Source organism: Trifolium pratense, linkage group LG5, assembly GCF_020283565.1.
Source record: "Trifolium pratense cultivar HEN17-A07 linkage group LG5, ARS_RC_1.1, whole genome shotgun sequence".
In the NCBI taxonomy this organism is placed as follows: Eukaryota; Viridiplantae; Streptophyta; class Magnoliopsida; order Fabales; family Fabaceae; genus Trifolium; species Trifolium pratense.
Genome location: NC_060063.1, coordinates 30,117,096 through 30,142,375, shown reverse-complemented (window position 1 = coordinate 30,142,375; position 25,280 = coordinate 30,117,096). Strand labels below are relative to the sequence as shown.

The following is a 25,280-nucleotide window of genomic DNA, read 5'->3' as shown; positions in this document are numbered from 1 at the left end:
TTGAAGCACGTGGAAAAAGAAAGGGTGATAATATTTTAGGGTTTTATAGACAAGTTAACCGAGGACTAAATTGACGGATGAAAAATAGATTAGGGACCTTTTAGTTGTTTTTAATAGTTTAGGGACTAAGTTGGTGAGAGATTGATAGTTTAGGGACTAAATTGACGGATGAAAAGTAGATTAGGGACCTTTTAGTTTTTTTAATAGTTTAGGGACTAAGTTGGTGAGAGAATGATAGTTTAGGGACTAAATTGACTGATTACTCATTTTAAAACATAAAAGCATTAAACTATAAAAAAATCATAAAAGTATGAAACCATATTATAAAAAATAATAAATGTAACAGTTTTTAAAACGAGTTAGGTTCGTCGGTTATCATAAACCGCTACCTGAATCAAATCATTTCGTGTTTGATTGGGTTAGTTCGGATTAGACTCATACACTTGAACGAGTCTGGATAAAATGCAAGTTGAGTTGGGTCACCGGGTTGAACGTGTCACTCGTATCCTTGAACACCTTTCGGTAAAATAGTTTATGTTTAAATATGTTCTCATAAAAGTGAAGTCAATAATAAATTTGTGTAAAAATTAATTCTAGAATGAGAAACTATACTTTTTTTTTTGTCTAGTAACTTAGTGGCTAGACTCGCACATTTTAAATGTGAAAAAAAAATATGAAATTCGAGATTCGAACGCCAACCACTTCAATAATATATCTGGTAGCTATTATTTGAGCTACACTTATGAAAAATTTGTTAGAGAAGCTACACTTTCTAACTTTAACTTCAAATAGAATCAACTATAAAGTCAAAATCAATTTTACTAAAAAAAAAAAACCTAACATATAAACTTAATTCTACACTACAAAATCAATTCTAACAACTCAAAGATTGAAGAAACAAGTGGTTGAAGTTCCAACATCTTCCTTTGCAACATAGCAGCACAAGTTAGGAGCCCAAGAAGAGCTAGTTTCACCGTGGCACATGATCATAACCCTTCAAAGATAGAGCCACATGGCAACAACTCCACTGTCAGATTGATCAAACAGATAAAAAACTCTGAAAGCACTATACCATTCCCGCGTGAAAGGTAGACAATCCCTGTCCCAGGTAATTGCTGATTAACAACATAGGAAGAGTACAAGAAAGTTTCCTATGTTTTTGTTTTTTGCTTTTTTGTTTCATTTATAACTTCTGAGCTAAGCTAAAAGTAGACACTGTGATCACCTTCAAAATCAAAAACTCTGAGCTCATAAATTCACTCTTCAATCCATTACCTTCTTAATCACCACCACCACTCTCCCTTCATCCTCTCTCTCTCTCTCTCTCTCTGCTCAAAACCAAAACTTTCCAAAAATAGCAATGACAACTTCATTGCCCATTCTTAATTTTCTTCCTGTTGGATTCAGATTTAGACCAACAGATGAAGAGCTTGTTAACCACTACCTCAAAAACAAATTACTTGGTAATGATTACATTGTAAACAATGTTTTAGCAGAAGTTGATGTTTGCAAGTTTGAACCTTGTGAATTACCAGGTACATACTATTACATATCAAACAAATCCCATAATTTTTTTCTCATAAAAATGAAATCTTTTTAATGTTTTTGTTCATTTTCAGCTGTTTCAGTGATAAAATCAGTTGACCCAGAATGGTTTTTCTTGTCTCCTTGTGATTACAAGTATGCTAAGAGTAAAAGGTTTAACAGGGCAACAAAGTTTGGATTTTGGAAAGCTACTGGAAATGATCGTAAGATTAAGATTAGGGGTACTAATAAGATTATTGGGATTAAGAAAACTCTTGTTTACTATCATGGTCGTATTCCTGGTGTTAAGAGCAATTGGGTTATTCATGAGTATCATGATGTTACCTTGGAAGAAAACAAGGTTTGTTTTTGTTATAAAAAGGTTTTAACTTTTAATGTTTTTATTTTATTTTTGTAAAAAAATGATCTTTAATCACTAGAACTGAAATGAGTATTTTCTATCTGATTGGTTGTTCTGAAATTTGAAGATTATTTGATTCATTGTTTGAAATTTTGAATTTTAACCCCTTTGTGTTTTGGTTTCTCAAATTGGTTTTGATTCATGACAAGATTCATCATTAGTTTTCATTTAAAAAAAATTGTCTTTTTCTGATAAGCTATGTTTTCTAAGAAATTGTTATTTCCCTGTATCATCATACAAAGCCAATCATTTTCAGTTTTTGCTGTGAAGGGAACTGTTCAGGAAACAAGTTTATGATTTTGGAGCATTGTCTTGATTTGTCTTGGTCTTTATTTTTTATTTTTGGTTTGTCTTGGATGAAATGGTAATCCACTAAAATTAAAGTCACATATATAATTGTGAGATCCCGGGTTTGAACCCGGGTCACGACGTTCAGCCTAATAATTTCGGCATTTTTGCCGGCTGAGCTCAGACTTATGGGACGTCTTGGTCTTTATTTGTATAGCATAAATGTTGAAATGTTGATTATGCACCAAAATTTTGTAGAGGAATTTTGTTTTATGTCGCTTGATGAGGAAAGCCGAGACAAAAGCTGAAGAGGAAGCTGATATAATGATATATGATGAAGGGGAAGGGAAGCCAAGTAGAAACTTGAGTTCTTCTGACCATGAAAATCAAGAAACTGTTGAAGGAATTCCAGATGTAAGCCGTGCATCCTTGATAGATGTGTATGTTTGTTTTTCTTTCCCAAAATTGATTTTAGAGGTGCATAATTGATTTTGACATGTTTGAATGTTCTCTAAAAAAATTGATTTTGGCTCCATAATTGATTCTAAGGGTGTGTTTGGTAACACAAATAAGCTAGCTTATAGCTTATTATAGTAAGCTTGTTTCATAAAATTAGAGGTGTTTGGTAATAAGCTTTTTTTATTAGCTTATAGCTTTTTTTTCCAGATGTTATCGTTTTAGCTTATAACTTATAGTTTTTTACCTTTTATTCCAATTTTAACATTATTATTTAATTTTCATTACTTTTTTAAATAAAAAATTACTCACTCACAAAAATAACCATGTATTTTATGTTATTTTATAATTACAAAAGATAAATTTACCAAACACTTTAATTTCATTCTACTAGTTTTTTAGTTATCAGCTAGCTTATAGCTTAATTTTACCAACCAGAGCCTAAGTTGAAACTAAAATTAAAATTTGAAGTTTTTATTTGTACAATTGATTTTGTTGCGGCAAAGTGTGATATGAGTTAAGTCTCACATCGCTTAGAAAAATAGAAATTGAACACTATAAGTGAGATGACGCATAAATGCCTTAAGGTTTTGGGTAAAAGTATAGTGTCCAACTCACTTGTATCGTTGCTCTGATCCCAATGTGTGTGATGGCTCAGTTTACCTGAAGTTTATTGATCAACTCCCTTGTAGTCATAATCAATTCATTCAAAATCACCTTTGCACCATAGAACCAAACACATAAGTTTTGAGAACAAAGTCTTGGCTTACACCTTTCCATATGTAACATGCTGAGAATTTGTTTTGTATTTGTTTCAGGTAATAAGTGGTACTTTGCAAGAAATAAATATGCAGTCAATATTTCAGGCACCTTATCAGGCAGAAAATTACTACCCTTTCTCAACACAACAGTCTTCTATCTCTGAAAATGAGCCGGAAGTATTGATCCCAAACTTGCAACTTCACAATGCCTATTTTAGAAATGTAAACACGGTTGATCAAAGTCCGTTTAAAACTCCGGAAGAGGAAGATACATTCGTCAATTCGATGCTTACTGACGGGGAGTATATTGCTAGTGAAAAAAGAAAACATACTTTTATCAACAGTCCGGTCCGGTCCGAGTCATTGAGAATGGCTTACTATGAAAGCAGTGACACAGACGCCGAAGTAGTCTCTACGCCGGTAAATATATATTATTCAAAGACCAAATGATATTGGGAGTGTATCTCTAACTGTTTGTGAACCATATCCACACTAATGAAGTGCTGTGATTGATTTTCTTTTATAGATTGTGAAGAGTACGGATTTGGATTCTGTGCAGTTGACTGCACGCAGCCAGTAAATCTGGACCGGCCGATCAAGATTAGACGGCTCAGATTTTAATTATAAAATCTGATCTTAAACTTTGGACTGTCTGATCTTGATCAGACGGACTGGACGTGGCCGACTGCACTGCAGTCACTAAATTCCTGACTGCACTGAACCCAAATTCGAAAAGTACTTATATGAAATGTCTAGGTTGAGTTAGTTTTGGTTTTATTTAAAGATTCAGAAGCACTTTTTTCTTCATATTGTGATGTGGCTGTTTTACTCTTGGTACTTTTGAAATGCTACTAGAATGGACTTTCATATAGTTTATTTTCTTCTGAAATTTTTGCAGTATGGCAGTATTATGGATACTTCAATGGCGTCTCTTCAATATCTTAGTCCAGGAGAATACTATGCATCGAAAATGTTGAAATCAACGCATTTTAATGTTTATGGAAGCACATATTTTCCATCTTTTAACAATGGTGAAAACGACAACAAAATGGAGAATACATTCCAAGATGATTTCGGCGGAGTGGCGGCATCGTCTTGTGACTCAACTGCAAATAAATCTTAATATTTTGGTTTGAGCCTAACTCAACTCTATAAATTTGGGCTTGTAAAGTGAAGATTGCCCTCAGCCCCTCACTTATAAACATATATGACGCCCATATATACTTGTCTATGAAGTGTTAGCTTAGTTGTAACTTAAACATATATGAACGGTATTCAATAAAAATCCATAAACCGTTAATCTTGATGGGTCTCAATAAACCGTACTTGTGTAGGATGATTACAAATTGCTTTTTGTATGATCAGAAAATTTAGAAAATTGCTTCAAGAGAAAATTTAGAAACCAGAAGCTATCGTAATGAAATATTCTCATTGTTTCTAGCTTTTTCCATAGCCAATAATTTTGCAACTGCACTATTACTTGTTGGATATTTATCTTGTAATTTATTTTAAAGTTAATTTATATATTTATTATTAACTTTATTATTCATTATTTACATGTTTCCTAATTAAATTGTTGCTTAGTCATTTGGCCGTTGCTTTATGCCTATGGTTAATCAACATAAATAGATTTTATGATTTTCTTAATAACAAGGCCGTTTGGTTTGATCAAGTTTTAAGGGATCATGAGTATATATAGATAACCGTGGGTTTGGGAAAGTTAGAGGAGAATATGATGAGTAACATAATACTAAGTTCCCTAGAGCATCCAAAAAGTAGTTCTATGAGACCTTGCTAATTCACGTGCAGTGCTAGCAAGATGTGACTGTTGTATCCTGGAGGGTATTAGCTATGAGACCAACTGCACCGGGTAATTTACCTGTGGTGGCGAAATACTCTTAAGCCCAGTGCATTGCACGCCTCAGTCAATAATGCGATAAGTTCTTCTTGTTCTATGATTTTATTTTATTATTTATCTTATTTTATTTCTTGTTCAATAATTCGATCCTGTTATTTTATTTGTTCTAATATTTCTTTGATTTATTATTATTGAAATAATTCTATGTAATATTTTTCCAACAATCTTAAGAGTATTCTTTTGGCATTGAATTATTGTGAATTTTATTTTGATTTGTTAATCCAAACCAAATTATTGATTAAAGGACAAATTTTATTAGATTCTAACTTACCTTTGAATTTGATTGGTGATAGGAGTAAAGATTTTGGTTTTGTCATATACGTGCTTTTCAAACCAAAACATGGACACCGCATTGCTCAATATAGATTCAAAAACGGAAACAACCAGCCTGTTAATCCTAAATTTGATTTAGCTTTGATGGATGATATATTTGCGAAAGTTGTTTATGAAACTATACATGCGATGAAGGACAATTCATGGGTGGTAGACTCAGGGGCTACCACACATATATGTGTAAATAAAAATGTGTTTACTTCCTATAAAACTATAGGGAATGGAGAGGAATGTGTGACTTCAAGTGATTGTTGTTCTTGGTAAAGGAAAAGTAATTTTGAAACTCACTTCAGGAAAAATCCTCTCATTGAGTAATGTTCTTCATGTGCCTGATATGAATTATAATTTGGTGTCGGTATCTATGTTGAGCAAAGCAGTTCTATACTCCTCTTTCCTTGAAATCATCCACAAGGAATAAGGTACATGTTTCTAATCTCTAAATCCTAGAAGTTTTGTTTTTGTGTATGTTGAAACTATGACTATGAGTTTAATTTTTATGGGAATTGCTTGAGTATATATTTTAATTGCCACTAAATTATCTCTTGCTGCAATTTATTCCGGTAGTTATTGACTCATTCGTTAGACTTGGAACATTTTAAGCTTATGTGATATAATTTTTAACTATGCTGGAAAAATTGTTGATACACTTGTTTTCAATATGTGATGAATGGTGATCTTTGAATGTAGTTGGAGTTTGAAATTTTTGAAGAAAATCAATAGGCTTAATTTATTTTCAAATGTTGAACCTATTTTTGTGTAGATTTGTATTATTGTAGAGTAATTCATTCTCTTGTGCTAATGAATATGATCTTATAAATTAATTAAACTTTATTTGGTATGTGATCATGTGATTGAGTCTATTTCAAGTATTTTATTTATTAAAAAATAAAAAATAAAAAAATAAAAATAAAAATAAAGATAAAAATAAAATAGTTATTTTGTCAATGATGAATTATGACTTATATATCTATATCCGTGAGTGCTCTTCAAATATAAAATATATCAATATCAATGTTGTGGTTTTTAGAAGATCAATTGTGAAATATTATTTTTATATTCTTAGAAGCAAATTGATGAAAAAATATAAATAAAAATTTGTGTAATTCTTTACACTCGTGTCTAGGTTTTTATTGTGCTTGTTTGTGTATTTCAATGTTATTTGCCCTCAATAGTTTAATTGATTTAATTGTGCAAAATTGATAATAGATTTACGGTTGAAATTTTATTGAGTAGAAATTAAATTGATGTTCACTTGAATTTGTGTGAAATATATTTTGATGTGGGGGCATATTTATATTGGAGAATTAAAGTTAATGTGTGTGTATATCAAAAGTATTGTTTGATAAAGTTTTATTTTATCATGAAAGATTATTTTGCCTAATATCTATTGTGTGCACTAATCATAATTTGAGTTTTAGTTGCCACTGAAGCATAGCAATATTGAAATTTGGCAACGTCTCTCCCTATTCAAAGAAAAGATAGTTACATCTGTTATGTATTGAAAAATCATTGGGCATATTCGAGCTCAAGATTTTAATATTTGAGAGATATTTTGAAATATAGAAAAATATATATATTGTGGAGTATCCATTGTATTAGAATAATACAATGATGATCAAATAAATTTTCGATAAGAAAATAAATATTTGTGTGGATTAATTTCTCCAATGTGGGGGTTTGTCGCTTGGAATTTTTTTTTTTTTCTTTTTTTTTCTTTTTTTTTCTTCAAGTAGACTTGGATAAATAATTTGTTTGGGAACTTAATTCTACCAAATGTGGGGGTGTTGTCACTTGAAAATCTTCAAGCAGACCTGTACCAATAAATCTAAATATAGATTTAATTTCTCTCTTAAGTGGATGTGTTGTTGCTTAGAATTTATCTAAGTAAGCCTATGATAATATATCATAGATGTACATTTGAAAATAAATGATGAAATATTGATTAAGAGACGTCTTAGTCAATTTATTGTAATTTTGTGAAACAACGCGTTGTTGAGTGATATATATAAAGGATCCTGTGATAATCCCACTGAGCAAGAAACTAGTGGATGGTATATACATCGAGGGGGATGAATTTATGTCCAATACAAAAGTTGAGAGTGATGGTAACCCAACATAGATTGTGAAAATTCGCAAGGCTATGTTCATATGGGTAAGAACAAGTCACTGGTCAATTTGAGAAGACACTATCCAATTTCTATTTGAGTTCATCCCTATGGTGTAGGATAGTGTATACTACAGCGATGAAGGTTGAGTTTTTCTCTTAATGAATCTATAGCTCATGAATGAGTGGTGTGCTTGACTGTGGTGTACACTTGATAGATTCACCTATATGAGTGTTGAGGTGAGGCAGCTTCTATGAAAGCTTGGGCAGACTTTCTAGAGCCACTCATGAAATCCAGGAATAGGTGCAAGGCCAAAATGCATCACACCGCGTTGAACAACTTTGGACGAAAGATCAATGTGAGTGATGAAGTCACTGTTTCACATACGGAATGAGGTTCATAGAGGTTATAATCTCACCGACATTCTAGTGGATCAAATTTCATTTGCTCTATGTGCTAGTTCATAGTCCAAAAGACACTAGTGCTTATGCGTTGATTTTTCACGCTCTTGGGAACACTTAAAACTTTAAAATAAATTGTGGGGGATTGTTGGATATTTATCTTGTAATTTATTTTAAAGTTAATTTATATATTTATTATTAACTTTATTATTCATTATTTACATGTTTCCTAATTAAATTGTTGCTTAGTCATTTGGCCGTTGCTTTATGCCTATGGTTAATCAACATAAATAGATTTTATGATTTTCTTAATAACAAGGCCGTTTGGTTTGATCAAGTTTTAAGGGATCATGAGTATATATAGATAACCGTGGGTTTGGGAAAGTTAGAGGAGAATATGATGAGTAACATAATACTAAGTTCCCTAGAGCATCCAAAAAGTAGTTCTATGAGACCTTGCTAATTCACGTGCAGTGCTAGCAAGATGTGACTGTTGTATCCTGGAGGGTATTAGCTATGAGACCAACTGCACCGGGTAATTTACCTGTGGTGGCGAAATACTCTTAAGCCCAGTGCATTGCACGCCTCAGTCAATAATGCGATAAGTTCTTCTTGTTCTATGATTTTATTTTATTATTTATCTTATTTTATTTCTTGTTCAATAATTCGATCCTGTTATTTTATTTGTTCTAATATTTCTTTGATTTATTATTATTGAAATAATTCTATGTAATATTTTTCCAACATTACTCTATAGTAATTCTCACTCTATAAGTTTATTAGCATATAAAAGATATAAATTAGTAGCTAAATTTGTCCTTCTTTATCTCAACCACTTTAGATTTTTTATAAAGACAAATGTATGGTGTGATATCAAATGTTTGAGGGATTTTATCTTTTGTATCTCATGATAATGAAGAGAAATCATTCATCCACATTTTTCTTTCCTTATAAGAACAGAACTTCCAACATTAGCAGAAGATTTATATAGTTAATGGCAAGAGCCTATACTAAAGGCCTTGTGATATTAATCCCATTTCTGTTATGTGATATCAAATTTGACATTGGACATGATAGGGAGGACCATGGTTTGATTTCTCGCAACTACAATCGGGAGGGGGTTAAAATCACTTGATGCAAGAACTGACTCCTGAACCAAATTAGGCGGTCCAGTGGGTCGGACATTGATGGTGAAAACCAAAATTAATTGAGCATATTTTGTGATTCTAGTGGTATGGTAACTGTTTATAGTTTCACGTTGACTAAGATATAGTCTCGAAATGTCCCATAAGTGTAGCTCAAATGGTAGCTACCAGAGACATATTATTGGAGTGGCCGGGGTTCGAACTCCGGATTCCACATTTCTCCACACTTCTCCATATTTATCGTTAATCTTTATGTGTCTCAATATCAAATAATTTTGAATTTTTCTGAAATTTTATACAAATTATCTATATGATGTAAAATTTCAATCTAACAATGAATTTTATAAAATTTATATCGGTTAAAATGTTATTGAAATATGTAACATTTGATGTCAAACTAGTTTGTGCCAACGAATCCCGACTAAAAATCTTAATATGACATGCGCGTTTATCATCAGATTAATAAAATAAGAAATCAAAGGTTTATATTTCAACACAAATAATTTGATTGATCAAATGATTGATAACTTACTTTAGTACATTTTGTCAAAAAAAAAAAAACTTACTTTAGTACATATAAAGTGAGTTAAAGTTGTTCCCGTCATAGGAAAGAAATTTATAGTCTACCTTATACTTTTGAAGTACCCATCTTTTAGGGGGACATAAACTGGTGGGGAGCATAACAAACTATGGTAATATAGAACAAAGAAAATTAATTGGTGGGGTGATTGGGGTCAACAAAGAAAATAGACAAATTAAATAAGATTTGATTTCACGTTAGAATGAAATGGATATATGGACAAACGACTTAGGATCGTGGGGTCATCAAAGAAACTTGGGACACAAGTTTTATATTATGAAGTTCATTCTAAGAATTTAATAATTTTTTTTCTTCTTTTGAATTATCATGTATATTTGGTTTGTGGTGGTGCATTTTTTATTTATTTACGAGATTATGGATTTTCTCAAAAGAATATGGATTCCAATTATAAAGTTTGATATTTTTAAGAAAGTGTAAAAAAAAATTGATATTTCATAACACAGCAATATATATATAGGGGACGGATCAAATTACATCGGTGTAACATTTGAGTAATGTTACACCACTCAATAATGCTTTAACGAATACAAATTTTACAAAATCCACCGTTGGATTGAAAGCTTATATCGCATAGATCATCCATGTTGAATTGTATAAAAATCTAAAATCATTTGATATATTTTTTAGATAGATCAAGATTAACGGTATTCAATAAAAACGCATAAACCATTAATCTTCATTGGTCTCAATAACATATCAAACGATTTTAGATTTTTGTAAAATTTAACATGGATGATCTATAGGATATAAGTTTTCAATCCAACGGTGAATTTTGTAAAATTTGTATTCGTTAAAACGTTATTGAGTAGTGTAACATTACTCAAATGTTACACCGATGTAATTTGATCCCTCCCCATATATATATATATATATTAATTAAAAGGAAGAAATTTGTGAAATTAAGTTCGTATCGAAGAATCAATTAAGACCATCTCCAATGGTGTAGTACCTATTAGGTACTCATGGTACTTATTAGGTACTACCATTGGAGCACAATACATTTTAGTACTAAATAGGTACCACTTCTCAAATAAGCACCCTCTCTCTCAGAGTACTTAATAGAATTTGTGGGACCCATTTATAAATATGTAGAGTTATTGATGAAATGTGTAGTTATTTGTGGGACCGGTTTAGAATTTTTTAAGAGGTGCTGGGTTGGAGATATTGAGTACTTGTTAGGTACTATTATTAAAAAATTATAAATGAGTGATGTGTACATGCGGGACCCACTTAAGTACCCAAAATTGGATTTCTCCATTGTGGATGCTCTAAAGGTTTACATTCATCACTTAAATTGATGTACAACTAATTAATGGTATTGTATGCTGATTGCAAGGGTGGAGAATAATTTGGTTGGATTGGACACGTACTATTGAATGTCCATGTGGCCGAAAGTTTGATGACAATAGACAAACCAAAGAGATGAAGGCATAAGAAACTTTGTCACCAAGAATGAAGAAATATCCTTTATGCGTTGAATTTCGGAAGAAGGGCGGGTCAGAACGATTTTCCATATTGATTCAAGCGGTGGATAGTAAACAGCGAATTAGGGATTTGGTGAGAAAAGAAAATAGAGTGCTCACGCGAGTATTGATTTTTTTAAGTGGCCTAATCTAAATCTTCGAATTAAAAAAATCAACGGATTAAATTTGGTGTTATAGTAAAATTTGACACCTGGTGTCAACGGATCCTAACTTTTTTTACTTTGACTAAATCATATACATGAAGAGTTAAATATATTTTTATCCCTATATTTTGACGGACTTTTAAAAATAGTCCGTACATTTTCTTAATTACTCTCATTGTCCATTTTTTATAAGAGTTACTTTCATTAAAATGTACTATTCATTTATCTTATTTTGACCGTATTTTTTTAATAATATATAGATGTAAATATTAACATATAAGATCTTGTTTAATTTATTTTGATGAGTATTTTCAAAATATTAAGTTTTTATAATTTTTTAATAGACAATTAAAGATATTAGTGATCAAAATTGTACATTGACGTACATGCAGTGGTCAAACTAAGTCTTATATTTAGGGACGTAGGGAGTATATTTTTAGTCCTCCACGTTTTTGTCGTTTTCAACATTGATTCATACTTTGAAATTTTGGTTGATTAGACAGACAAAAAATGTCACATAAATGCCACGTTGTGTTGTATCTATGTGACATTTTTCGTCTGTCCAATTAACCAAAATTTCACAATATGACCAATGTTGAAAATGGCAAAAACATGATAGACTAAAAATATAATAAAAATAATATAAAGACTATTTTAAAAAATTCATCAAAATGTAGGACTAAAATATTTAAGTCTAAAATATGAAACTTATGAAATCCATAAGACGAAGTTTAATAATAGTATAATTTTGGATTTTTGTGGTTGTCTACTTGGCGGATCCGGTAACAAAACATAGCGGGGCCTCTAACTTAAACATAGCGGAGCCGCTAACTAAATGTGTATTTTTTTACTTTGACTTAATCACCATTTCATCTATTTTCACCCACACTTTTTAAATGTTTGTAGTCGGTCATTTCACAAAATGTGTGACACGAAAAAGTAGCATGGCAATGAGGTGAGGTGGGGTGGGGTGGGGCAGGATAGGTTTTGTCCTCCTCAAACCTAAACTCAAATTCATAAAGTTTGGATTTCTCCAAACCTATCACAAATTTGAGTGCGGATAAAAATGATAACCCCAAACTCATACCCAACGGGGATCGGATATCCACATCGGGTTTCGGGTATCCCATTACACCTCTTTTCATATGAATTTAGATTATATTTTTATTATTTTTTTATTAAAAAAAGTTAAATGTTCAAAATTATTTTCTCTTAACAATATTTTTTTAAATAAAGAAATTTTTTTAGAAAAAATGGTTTGTTTAATACTCAAATTAAAATAAAAAATAAATATATGAACTTAACTTAAGAGATTGTTTAAGCGTTTCTAATTTAAAATAGGTGAAATCTAATTTTTAGTATAAGTGGGACGAATTCGGGGTGGGTATCAATGTACCCATTACCCACCCAAACTCATCTTTTGAAATCGGGAAAAACTCAAATCCGAACTCAAACTCAGTAAACTCGTATTTTCCCCTTCAAAGCGAGTATGATTTGAGTGGATATCTGCGAATATGAGTTTTATTATCATGCCTAAAAACAATAAAAATATAGTACTTCATCATTTCATACTTAAAGTTTTTTGTTACTATTTTTAACCTCACAAACGCTTCAAAATATTTCTTTTTTCATGCATTTTTTTTAAGAAAAAAAATGTTAAAAAAAATGCTCAATCATCCATTTATTATGTACTATTTAAAGAACTTCTTTGGTACATGTGCGACCAACAATTATTCACTATTTTGAAAAATGTTAGAGCTTCTTTGGTCCTAGTATGATAACTACTAGTATTTCACTCTTTTGAAAAATGTGTACATAATTGAATAACTTATCTGATAAGAAAAATAAAAAATTACATTGAAGATTGAAATGATCTCTAATAGATTGACGGATGATAGTTTGCAGTAGTAGATTTAGTAACACAAAAAATTATAATTTTGCCCTTGCTGCAAGTTTCGGAAAATACTAGTTTTTTTGTGTGGCATGTTTGGGGTTTTGGATATGCTTTTTGTAAAAGAAGCATGCAATACAATGCAGTTTAAAATCATAGCATTTGATTTTGAATCCGGCTGATTAGATTACATATTAATAAAATTAACTAAAATTAATATCGGTTGTCAATTTTAAATTGGACGGCTAAGACGATTAATTGCATAATACAATTACAATGTCTAATCCAAAAGTCTATCTTTTGGAGGATAATGTGAGATAAATAATTTTTGTTCAATTTAATTTAAAATAAAATGATGTAAATAGAGAAGTAAAGATGATTTATATTCTTCATTTTTTTCCGACATAGTTTAGACTTTAGACCGATCAATTAACAAATCAACACCAAGATAACAGGATAAAAGTAAGAAAAAAAATAAAGCAAATCAACACCAAGAAATTTAGTGAAATTTAGGCACTACATTATGTGTCCAATTACTGACATATAGAGGTATAGGCACTATATTTTGTGTCCAATATATATTGCTTCCCGTTATCAATTTTTTTTTTGTCTTTTTCTGCTATGCTATATTAGTAACTCTTTTTCCTCAAATTGAATTGTTTTTTAAATTTATGATCAGAGATATTGTGCTTATTTACCTTCAAGAATATTGTGCTTATTATATCATTTAACTCCTTTGGAAAATTGCAGCAGAAAAAATACCTTTTTTGGCAGATGTGTCTTTCCATATCTGTTGATATGATTAAAGAACTTTTTTAATAAACGTGTGATAATTATTATCACATATTAAAAATTACTTGTCATGAGCCGAGCCTAAAGCTCATAAAGCGTAATTGATAAGACTAATAGAAAATCAAAAGATAAGATTGAGAGATAGAAGGTCAGACTTGTCGCCAATCAAAGTATCAGTCATTGATATGATAAGTGTTTTTTTGTCATATCATTTATCATACTGTAAGATAATTATTTCACTTTTTTTTTGAAAAAAGTGTGTTTTATTGTAAGTTTATTTGCGATGAAAAAGAATTAAGAATAAGAAATTGCTTTAATTGATCATAGGCATAGCCACAATCTTTAAGCCATAGGCAGTGCCGACGTATGTAGAACACCATAAGGGTCAAAGACAAATACGGTAACCGGGGTTCAACAAAAAAAAATATTAACAAAAAATAGGAGTCATGCTAAATTAGGAGTAGTATCTTTGGACATTTGTTAAATATATCAAAAAATAAAATAAAAAATTAAATTAATGTTGATAAAATAATTTTTTATATTTTCAAGGTATTAAATAAACAAATTTCATGATAAAATTTATTTATTAATAACTTTTTTTAAGGTAAAATAATTTTTTTTTGTTAAATAGGCTAGTGTTAAAAATTTCACAAGATAGATAAGTGGGATTACCGGTATTCGAACTCCGACATCCTGCTTATATACTATAATGCAATATTTTATTAACTGAGCTAAACTCATGGGACAAAATCAGTTTCTTTATTCAGAATTAACTAAACTTAAGGCCCTTTGATTTAATCTTTTTATTCAAAAGTTTCTTCAATAGCAAAATGCTTTATATTTGTTATGGCACAACCAAAAAAGCCTTATTTGTCCTTTGAAATAAACATTTCCTTGAGGTTATGTTTCTTAATATGTACCGTATCACAGAAGAGTATAATTTAGAACGAAGATAGTATCGTCTAGTAGTTTGATTGTGAGGATATATTATGTCAGTGTTTGAGTTTGATAAAGGTTTTCACATGTACTCTTTTCTGCGTATTTATTTAATCATGTGTTGATCGCTAAGTCAATAACAAAATAAAGAAAATATACTTATTATTATACTATTCTTTATCTTTACTAAAAATTACTAATTCTAGCCCCCTATCTGGTAAACTTTGTATGTATCTCTCATTTTTAATGGTGTAGTTAAGTTCTTAAAATTCATATAAAAACTTGTTGATTTCGGTGCTCCGGTGAGGTTGCGGCAGTGGGAGGCAGAGTTGTGGCAAGACGACAGCGGATGGTGGTCCTTGCTATGTAGCTCTGGCAGGTGGAGGTGGCAAAACCATCATAAATGCAAACACAAGTTAGAGATCGAGCAGCGGTTCAAACCTTGGTCATGACATTTGCTTTTCAATTTTGAACCTTAGGACTTGTCGACGGCTTTTTTTTTTCCTTTTTAATGAATACATATGATTAATTTAAATAACAAAATTATAATGACTTTACTCAAAAGTTACCCAACATTTTAGTAGACCCCAGAACAAATCTTTGAAACTACAACACTTGGTCACTACACTAGCTAAACTTTAACGATTATAATGTTTTAATATATAAACTTGTTTTTTTTAAAAAATTAATTTCTATTCTATTCTTAAAAAAATTATTATATTTTTAAGATATTAAATTATATTGTATTCATTAATTTCTATTGTATTCATTTTCATAAAAAAAATATACTTTTAATACGGATCGTGCTAAATAATGCTCCCGAAACAATTGTTAAGCATTTTTAAAATATTAAATTCATAAATTTCAAATTAAATTAATTTTTTTCTTATTAATATATTCATAACAAATATTTAAAGGGCACTGTTTAAATAAGTTTGTTTAATTGACTGTTTTAGATTCGGGCACGGATTTGCTCCCACTCACGGACCAAATGGATTTTGTTTAATGTCCGAGTAAGACTCATATGCTGAAAATCCTCTTCTCCGGTAAGAGTTATTTAGTTCATGAACCGTTTAATTAATTTTTTTTTGTTCAGTGTGGTTTAGTTAACCATAAGTCTACTCATATAAGATTCAATGAACATAGAAAGGATTTCTGCACTCCAATATGGTTTAGTTAACCATATTGTTCAGTGTGGTCTAGTTAAACCATAGAAAGGATTGATGGCTAGTAGGTATAGTCTATTACTTGTTATATACTGAAAATCATCTTGTAAGCTTTTGAATAAATTCATAAACATCAAATCTCTGTTATAGGATTTGAAATGAGTCATATACGTAATGATGTGAATCATGTGATCATAACATTAATATATATATATATACCTCAAATGAAAATAAAAATTAATAAATTAAATTCACAAGATTATGATCATGATGAAACATTGAAACCGAAACCATGAGAGATCAAAAGAAATAAAAAAAAATAAAAAAATCAACCATAACATCCCTGCTATTTTTCTAGCCACTAGAAATAGAAAATAAAAAATTAGGAATCACAAGAAACTGTGAGAAATTAACGTGGATGAAACCAAGAATATAACTCATCTTTACTTCTCTATTTACATCATATTATTACAAATTAAATAAAAATTATTTATCTCACATATAAAATTATCCTCCAAAACTTGCCAAAAATAACTATCCTCCAAAACTTACAGCAAGGATAATGTGGTAATTTTTGTATTACTAATCCTACAACTACAACTATCATCATCTGTCAATCTGTCCACATTTTTTAATAAGTAAAATAAAATGATTAACATACATATTAATAAAAAAAAGTTTTTCAATATCAATGTACACATTTAACTTACAATGCAAGTCACATCACACATATATCAAAGAAGCTCTTCAATATTCATCAATGACTTGCCTTACTTTTGTGATGTCACACTTTTTCATTCTATGCATCACATTTGTGAAATGACCTACAACATCTAAAAATGGTCCTAGAATCATAGCCATATACGAAAATAGCTAACTTAAAAAATAATCGAAATTGTGATTTAGTTAAAATGAAAAATAAAAATTCTCAAAAAACATATTCGATAATTGATTTAACATAAAACATATTCTCAAAAAATATTCTCAATTATTTTATCAAATTTCCTTGTTGACCCATCATATATTGTGTTTTGTTTTTCACCACATGTATCCGGTTCACTGGACAATTGATTTGGGGTCAGTTCTGCCATCAAGTAGTTCCAACCCTCTTTCGATCGCAGTTATTGGGATCAAACAGTGGTCCTCTCTATCAAGTACGGTGCTAATATTCACCGGATCAACTAACTATTGGTACCATATACTTTGTTTTATTTGAAGTAAAACTTAGACAAGAATTAAATTTGATGTTTTGGATTTGGATGTGTCTTTCCACAGACTTTGATCAACCATGTTGACATTTCCAAAATAGGGCGTGAAGTTGTGAGTTTGGGATCCATACAGCTCATTTTCAAATATTAATTGAGAAAGAGAAATATTTTTCTGCTTCATAAGGTGCCTGAAACATTGAGAAAGAGAAATACAGCTCATTTTCCATATTTTATTTTTGGAAAAGTGCCACTCACCTAAACCACAAATATAAGAGCTGTGTTATTCAAACACAAATTTTGAGACACAAAATTAATACAACTCTTTTTCCACTCACAAACACACAAAATGAGATATGCAAAAAATATTATAAAAATCAAAAAAATATATTTATTGTATTTTTGTCAAATAAGTATGTTTACGTAACATTTTCCCAAATATAAATCAAGTATAAGCTCTTAGTACGTTTCATGTGGAAAAGGCTATTTCAAAGAATTTGTCTCATGTAGGTCAGCAAAAAAACAGAATCAAATTTGAACTTCAGATGAAAAAGTTATAAGCATTTTAGGTTCATGAGCCGTTGACAATATAAATATGCGAAGATAATCTACTCTTTAAGGTAGCTTTTAAGATTAAGATACAAACATATATATTTAATAAGCTGCTTATTAAACAAAGTGTTGGCAAAATATTTTCAATTTCAATCGTTAATAATTTTAATTCGTTGTATCAATCTTGTTCTTTTTTACAAATATTATAATATTTTTGTACCAAATTGTGGAGAATATTTGCTTCTCTACTTTTGCTAGCCCACACGTGTAAAATATAAGATGACGCTGACACATATTTTTTTACCATGATATTGATATGAAGTTTTTACGGTTGTTATTGATGATTAATCTTTGTCGGAGACCCTTTGGGGCACATAAGGTGGGTTATCCCCTTCCAACCGAATTTTCTCCACACATATAAGTCAGGAATTGAATCCCTAACCACATACTTAAGAGAACCAAAATTCTTACTATTTGGACGAATTCTCATTATTGGTTAGCACACATATTTTTCACTCCAATATTTTATTTTTATCTTATCTTATGATGATGATGATGACCGCTAGCATAGATGAGACTATTTTCTTCCAAATTTGTTAAAGCCATATCTTCTGATGATGATGACTGCTACCATAGATGACTTTCTTTATGACATGTTAAAGTGTTGAATCACAAAAAATGAATCGGAAATCTGATGATCCAAAAGATTTTTAGAACAACACATTTGAATACATCTACTAATTTCCAATTTATGTTATTTTTGAAAATTTTAAGATCAAATTACGATTTTAATTTAGATCAATTTTAATGTAAACAAATGTTATTTTTTCATATATACTCCCTCCGTATCATATTATAAGAAAAAAAAAATCATTTTTTCTTGTCCCAAATTATAAGTAAAAGTCTCAAATTATAAGTAAAAGTAACTTACTTTTATCATTTTCAAAATTCACTTTTACTTATTCTCATGAAATTTAATTCAAATTCTATTTAATTTAATTCAAATTCTATTTAATTCTCATGAAATTTAATTTAATTCAAATTCAAATTATGAAGCTTATTTCAAGAAAAACACAAAAAATCATAATTCAAATTATCATATTTTACTTTTGTTAATAAGTGTGAATTTTATTTTTTTTTTGCTTATATTATGGGACGGAAAAAGTATATATATATATATATATAATGTGATCAAATGTTATCATGGAAGTTAAAACTTGTGTATTATTCAACATTTTAAAAATATATCACTTTTAGTATAAAATTTAATTTATTTTTTGTTTTTTAAAAAGTACTTTAAAGATACTATTTAACATATATGACTTAAATTTAATTACAAAGTTAAAATAAAAAGTAAAAATCAGAAGAAAAAGGATATATCGTCACCAAAAAGGAAGGGATGCTACTACATTTTTTTTTTGATAGGCAGGGATGCTACTACTTAAACAAGAAGGTTCCAAAAGATAACCCATCCATCATCTTAGACGATAGTTAAAAAATTAAATATAATAAAAAAAATTCTTTGAAACAATGTCTATCTATTTTCAATATATTCCCCATAGCATAGGTAATATAAGAAAAAATTAATTTTTAAGATACATTGATAGATTGATGTATCTAAAGTGTATCTAATAATTATTTCTTTTCAATATACTCTATATATGTTTTGATCTCCCACATAGAAGTTTACCACCTCATTTCAAATCAATTTTCCACATTTCTTCTTAATCTTGTTTGTTCTTCTTTTGGTTCCACTCCTTCTTCATCTTTCTTAGATTTGCAAATTATACTTTATAAAACTTCAATGGCAGCAACAAAATCTATAATAGGGTATAAATTTGACCCAACTGATGAAGAACTTGTAAATTACTACCTGAAACACAAAATTTTTGGCGAAGATTTTATGGTCAGCAACATAACACATATTCATCTTCTCAACTTTGCACCATCCGAATTACCAGGTATATATCATTAATTTCCTACCACCTTAAAGCAAAAAAAAATTTTCTTGTTTAATGGGGTTATATATGAAATGGTGTTTTTTTTTTCCTCATTCTTGTGTTTCTATAAATGTGATATGTTATAGCAAAGTTGAAGATGAAACCAGATGAGAAAGAAGGGTTTTTCTTTACTTGTCTTGATTTGATTTGATGAACAAAATTACAAGGTGTAATAGAAAAGCAAAGGGTGGTTATTGGAAGATTAGTGGCAAAGGCCGTATAATCAAGAAAAAAGGCACTAACAATGCTATTGGTAGAAAAAAGACTGTTCTTTTCTATACTTTTCTTCATGAAAAAACCAACTGGGTTATTCATGAATACCATGCAAATGAAGCAATTTGTCCTCATAACAAGGTATATGGTTTTTCTCTTTTTGTGTTGAAATGAAAAAAAATGTAAATTATCAGGTTTTTTTTTGAGAGAAAAATTACTCCTATTAGTTGTTTTTATTCGGATAATTACTTAGTTCATGTATTTGATGAGAGTCACAAAACTAGTTTTCCAAATTTAAAATCAGAATTTTTGGTACCAAAATTTTCACATTTATTGTAATTTTTAGTCTTCACCCATAATTATTTGTCTAAAAATTGTGATTTTTGGCTACAAAATAGAGATTTTGGAACTAAAAGTAGTATTTTAGCTAGCAACCTAACAATTGTCAAAATTGTTTATGCATACTACTACTCAATGTTTGAAGTTGTTGCTATGTTTTTTATAGTTAAATGTTTAGGCGAGGTTTATGGTTTCTTTTTGTTTTAAGTGGCACGATAGACAAATACTCCATGTTACAAATAAATGTTCCTAATTCTTACATTTTGCAGACAAATTTGGTCTTGTGTCGGTTAATGAGGAAAGGTGAATGGGTAACTCATTCAAGTAGCCACGTTTCTGCGGCTGAGTTTGAAAAACAACCGATGATGGATTTAGATCAAGATGTGAGTGAAAATACCCTTTATAAGTCATATTTTTAATCATTTTATCCTCACTGGTTTTCATTTGCCTAACTAATATTGGACCTTCTATTTTACCAAATCATTGCTAATTATTATTCTACAAAGATTGTGCATCCCGTAATTAGTTAACTTTTTATTATGGTGTTGATTGTAAGCTTGTTATATTATTCACAAAATTATCTATTATTTATATGTGCATTTAAGTTTTTTATGTTAGAAATAAGTTTATTAAGTTATTAACTTATTGTATTGTTATCCTTCTAGTTATTCTTCGTTATGAAAACTTGTTGCACAGTTATTGTTTTACCCTTCCAATTTCTAACATATGTTCATTTTTCACCCAAATACTCATTATAGTGAAGTCAATGTTAATGGTCACGGTGCAACAAGGTAACAAATGTTAGCTAAGAGGGTATCGATGCAACAAGTTAGAAACATGAAAGACCTTATGTTATTTAAAAAACTAATTAAATACCTAAGTGTTACCTAAAATTTTAAAAGATCTACCTTGCTCTGAACAGGCAGAACGGAGACAAACTCCTTTGGTAAGATTGAGGTAGTTTTGTGTGGTAAAGAGCTTTAAGCATGGAGGGAAAAGATAACTACAAAAATGTTAACACTCTAACGCTCAAGTCAGTATTTGAATGAGAGAAATACTAAGGATTGAGTGAATAATGCTTACCTTAGGCGTTTGAGGTATATGCATATTTATAGGTCAAACCTTACATGAATATGCATGAAGAGTGATTATTTCACTATGCTAATGTAGCCAAGAATAGTACTAATTTGGTGCTATACTGAATTTCTATTGGTTGATGTCATGTGCTGCCTAGAATGTTTCTGTCCTTGTATTGGAGAGTTATCGAATGCTCGGTAACATATACTAGAGTTTCATGCCTCATCATTTTATTTGGCCTTTGATGTGCTTGAACTTTAGTCCTGTCCAAAACATAACTATTACAAATCCCAAAAAAAGGACATAGATGTATTTGGACTATCTATATCAATGCAGTAGCATACTAGTAGTTTATACATGCACTAAAAGAATTTGGAGCCTAAGGCAATGGTCTTATTTGCGTTGTATAATACACATATTTATTTCATATTCAACTCATTTTTAAGTATAATGACAAAATTAATATTTATCACTGTAGAATAAAACACTTCATATCCTAGGAACAATGCCGATTGGATATAGGTTCCACCCCACAGAAGAAGAGCTTGTGGGTCATTACTTAGAACACAAGTTGGCTGGTAACGATTCCATAGTTAGCAACATTACTGAAGTTAACCTTAACAGCATTGAACCTTGGGAATTACCAGGTATTATAGTATTATTATATACCTCTCCATTTCTTCTCATGGAAAAAAGTACTAAAAATTAGATATATAAGTTATGGTTTAATTACACTTTTAGTCATTTATATTTATTTTAGGTTTCAAGTTGGTTTCTTATCTTTTAAAAGTTTCAAATTGGTCCCTTATTTTTTCTGCAGGTTTCAAGTTGGTCTCTCCTGTTAAAATTTTCACTATTACCGTTAAATTTGGACACGTGTCATCTTTTCAAGTGTTGTTTCCGTTTGCAATGTGTCCAAATTTAACGGTAATAGTGAAAAATTTGACGGGAGGGATGAACTTGAAACCTGCAGAAAAGATAAGAGACCAACTTAAAACTTTTAAAATATAAAGGACCAAAAGTGCAATTAGGCCATAAGTTATTCAATGAATCTGAAAAATAAATATTTGTTTATAATAGTGATTGAAGAGAGTATTTCTTCTCAATATTATTTATTTTCGTTGTATTTCTATAAAAAATTAGTGATGTTAGCATTGTCAAAGACAACATCGGATGATTCAGAATGGTATTTTTTTACTACCGATGATTTGAAGTACAAGACAAGCACAAGATGTATAAGGACTACCAATGCTGGTTATTGGAAAAAAACCGGCATAACCCGTGAAATCAAGATCAAAGGAACCAACAATGTTATTGGCACAAAAAAGATTTTTGTTTTTTACAAACATTATGGTTCTCATATTGAAAAGACTAACTGGATCATCCACCAATATCATGCGATTAACGTTCCTGATAACAAGGTATACGGTTTGTTTAATAATGTTAGTATACTTCTCTATCTTTAATTATAGGTTTCCTTCTTAATTAATTAATGTTATAAATTGGTCTTTTAATTTATTTACTTGTTTCATATTAGTCCCTTAACTAATTAGCGTTATAAATTTTTAATATTGGTAGATTCATATTTGATAGGAAGACTCTCGTGTAAGTGTAACTAAGACTTTTACAAAGAATGTGAGTAATCCTGAAGAGATCCTATATATTAAATTAAATAGTTCAAATGTATGTAGAGGTCCTTTAAATTTCATATTTATAACAATTAGGTTTTTAAGTTTTTTAGGCAACATAAGTTTTTAAGTTTTTTAGATGATAAATAGATCTTTAAGTTTCTAACTTGTTGCATTGTTATCCTTTTGGTTATCTTTCATTATAAAAACTTCTTGCGACGTTACCTTTCCAGTTACGTTATTGCATTGTGACCGTTAACGTTGACTTCCTTCATGATGAATATTTTGATGAAAAAACACATGTTAGAGGAAATTAACTGAAAAGATAACGATGCAATAAGTGAGAAACTTAAAGACTTTTTTAGACTACAATTTTGGAGTGTAGTTTCTTTTTGTCTTCTTATGTGGCACAATATGTGACGAACCAATGTTGATAATTTCTTTACTCTTTTGCAGAGAAATTTTGTTTTGTGTCGATTGATGGAGAAAACTGAAGTAGTAAGAGATGAATTGATGTATGATGAAGGAGCAAGTAACCACGTTGCTGCGGGAGCTGAGTTAGAAAGCATAGCGGATTTAACTCCAAATGTGAGCAAATACATTATTGCTATATAATTTATGGATGATCGATCTATATTAACGGTTAACGATTTATGAGTTTTTATTGAATACAGTCAATCTTGATAGATCTCAATAACATATCAAATAATTTATATGATATAAAGTTTCAATCCAACGGTAAATTTTGTAAAATTCGTATTCGTTATAATGTTATTCATGATTTCTGCATCATCCACTACTTGAACCACTCTTTCATGTTAGACATGACCTTGCAACAAGGCGAAATCTATGGTAAAATACTTCACCAAGTCTTTTACGGTGCACATCCATATATTTTTTTTAAAGAGATCGAAAATCATTTGATATGTTATTGAGTCTCATCAAAATTAACGGTTTATGAATTTTTTGTCGAATACTGTTAATTTTGATTAGTCTCAATAACATATCAAATAATTTTTAATTTCTTTTAAAATATGTATAAATGATCTATATGATACAAACTTTCAATCCAACGGTGAATTTTGTTTGTTATTTATGACTTGTGCACCGTGCAAAACTTGGTGTAGTCATTCATGTTAGAGAAATCCGTTTTCAAAGTACAACAAATAGAGAATTGATTCTTGGTTCATGTTTGTTTTGGCTTATAAGGTATGTGGTTCCCCTGAAGTGACTATGCAATATAACTTACTAGCATCACCTCATGAAGATGATTATAGTTTCCCTGAAGCTACTAATCAGACATATTTTGAAGGTTTAACATCTTCAAATGCACATTTTAAGACTGAAAACAGCAATGCAGGGTTTGCATTTGAAACTGATCAAGAGGTTAAGGCTAATTATAATTCATTCTTGGATTCAGATTCAGCAGTTGGTGAAGTTTATATTAGTTATGAAACAAGTCAAAATGCACCTGCTTTTGTTGATGATTCCACTGCATAATAATCTTTTGACAGTGCAGCATTTTGAAAGCCAAAGTTAATGATTCCACTGCATAGGAAAAGTGCTTAGATATAGAAGCACACCATTTTGAAGTATATTCCTTTAAGTTAGTGAGTGGTGGTGTGCTTGTTTATAATGTACATATGGAAGAAAACTTCATGAATATATAATCATGCATTTTGATTCTCTTCTTACTAGAATTTCTATTTATAGTTTTTTTTTTAGAGAATGATTACTCTTTTAAGGTAATTGAAGTTCTTTTTCTTTGTGTCAAGTAGTTTAGTGGCTAGAAATTCATCATTTGATGTGAATAAAAGAGGAATCTCAAGTTCGAATCGAAGTTCTACATTGATCTAAGCAATCAAAACAAGATGGTTCCTATGGTAAGATAAGGCGTAGCA

General features: G+C 30.0%; 2 protein-coding genes across 2 annotated transcripts; both read left to right on the top strand.

Annotated features, from left to right (window-relative positions):
- Positions 1–1,216: 1,216 nt before the first annotated feature.
- Positions 1,217–4,928, top strand: LOC123884407 (NAC domain-containing protein 69-like). The gene is made up of 5 exons (XM_045933495.1): positions 1,217–1,535; positions 1,620–1,885; positions 2,492–2,647; positions 3,508–3,870; positions 4,349–4,928. The coding sequence occupies exons 1-5, from the start codon at positions 1,361–1,363 to the stop codon at positions 4,571–4,573; spliced, it is 1,185 nt and encodes a 394-aa protein (XP_045789451.1). The 5' UTR covers positions 1,217–1,360; the 3' UTR covers positions 4,574–4,928.
- Positions 4,929–22,256: 17,328 nt separating this feature from the next.
- On the top strand, positions 22,257–24,879 carry LOC123886417 (protein CUP-SHAPED COTYLEDON 1-like). Its single transcript, XM_045935734.1, has 4 exons — positions 22,257–22,398; positions 22,895–23,172; positions 23,836–23,967; positions 24,589–24,879. Exons 1-4 carry the CDS (start codon positions 22,257–22,259, stop codon positions 24,877–24,879), a joined length of 843 nt encoding a protein of 280 aa, XP_045791690.1.
- The last annotated feature ends 401 nt before the right edge of the window (positions 24,880–25,280 follow it).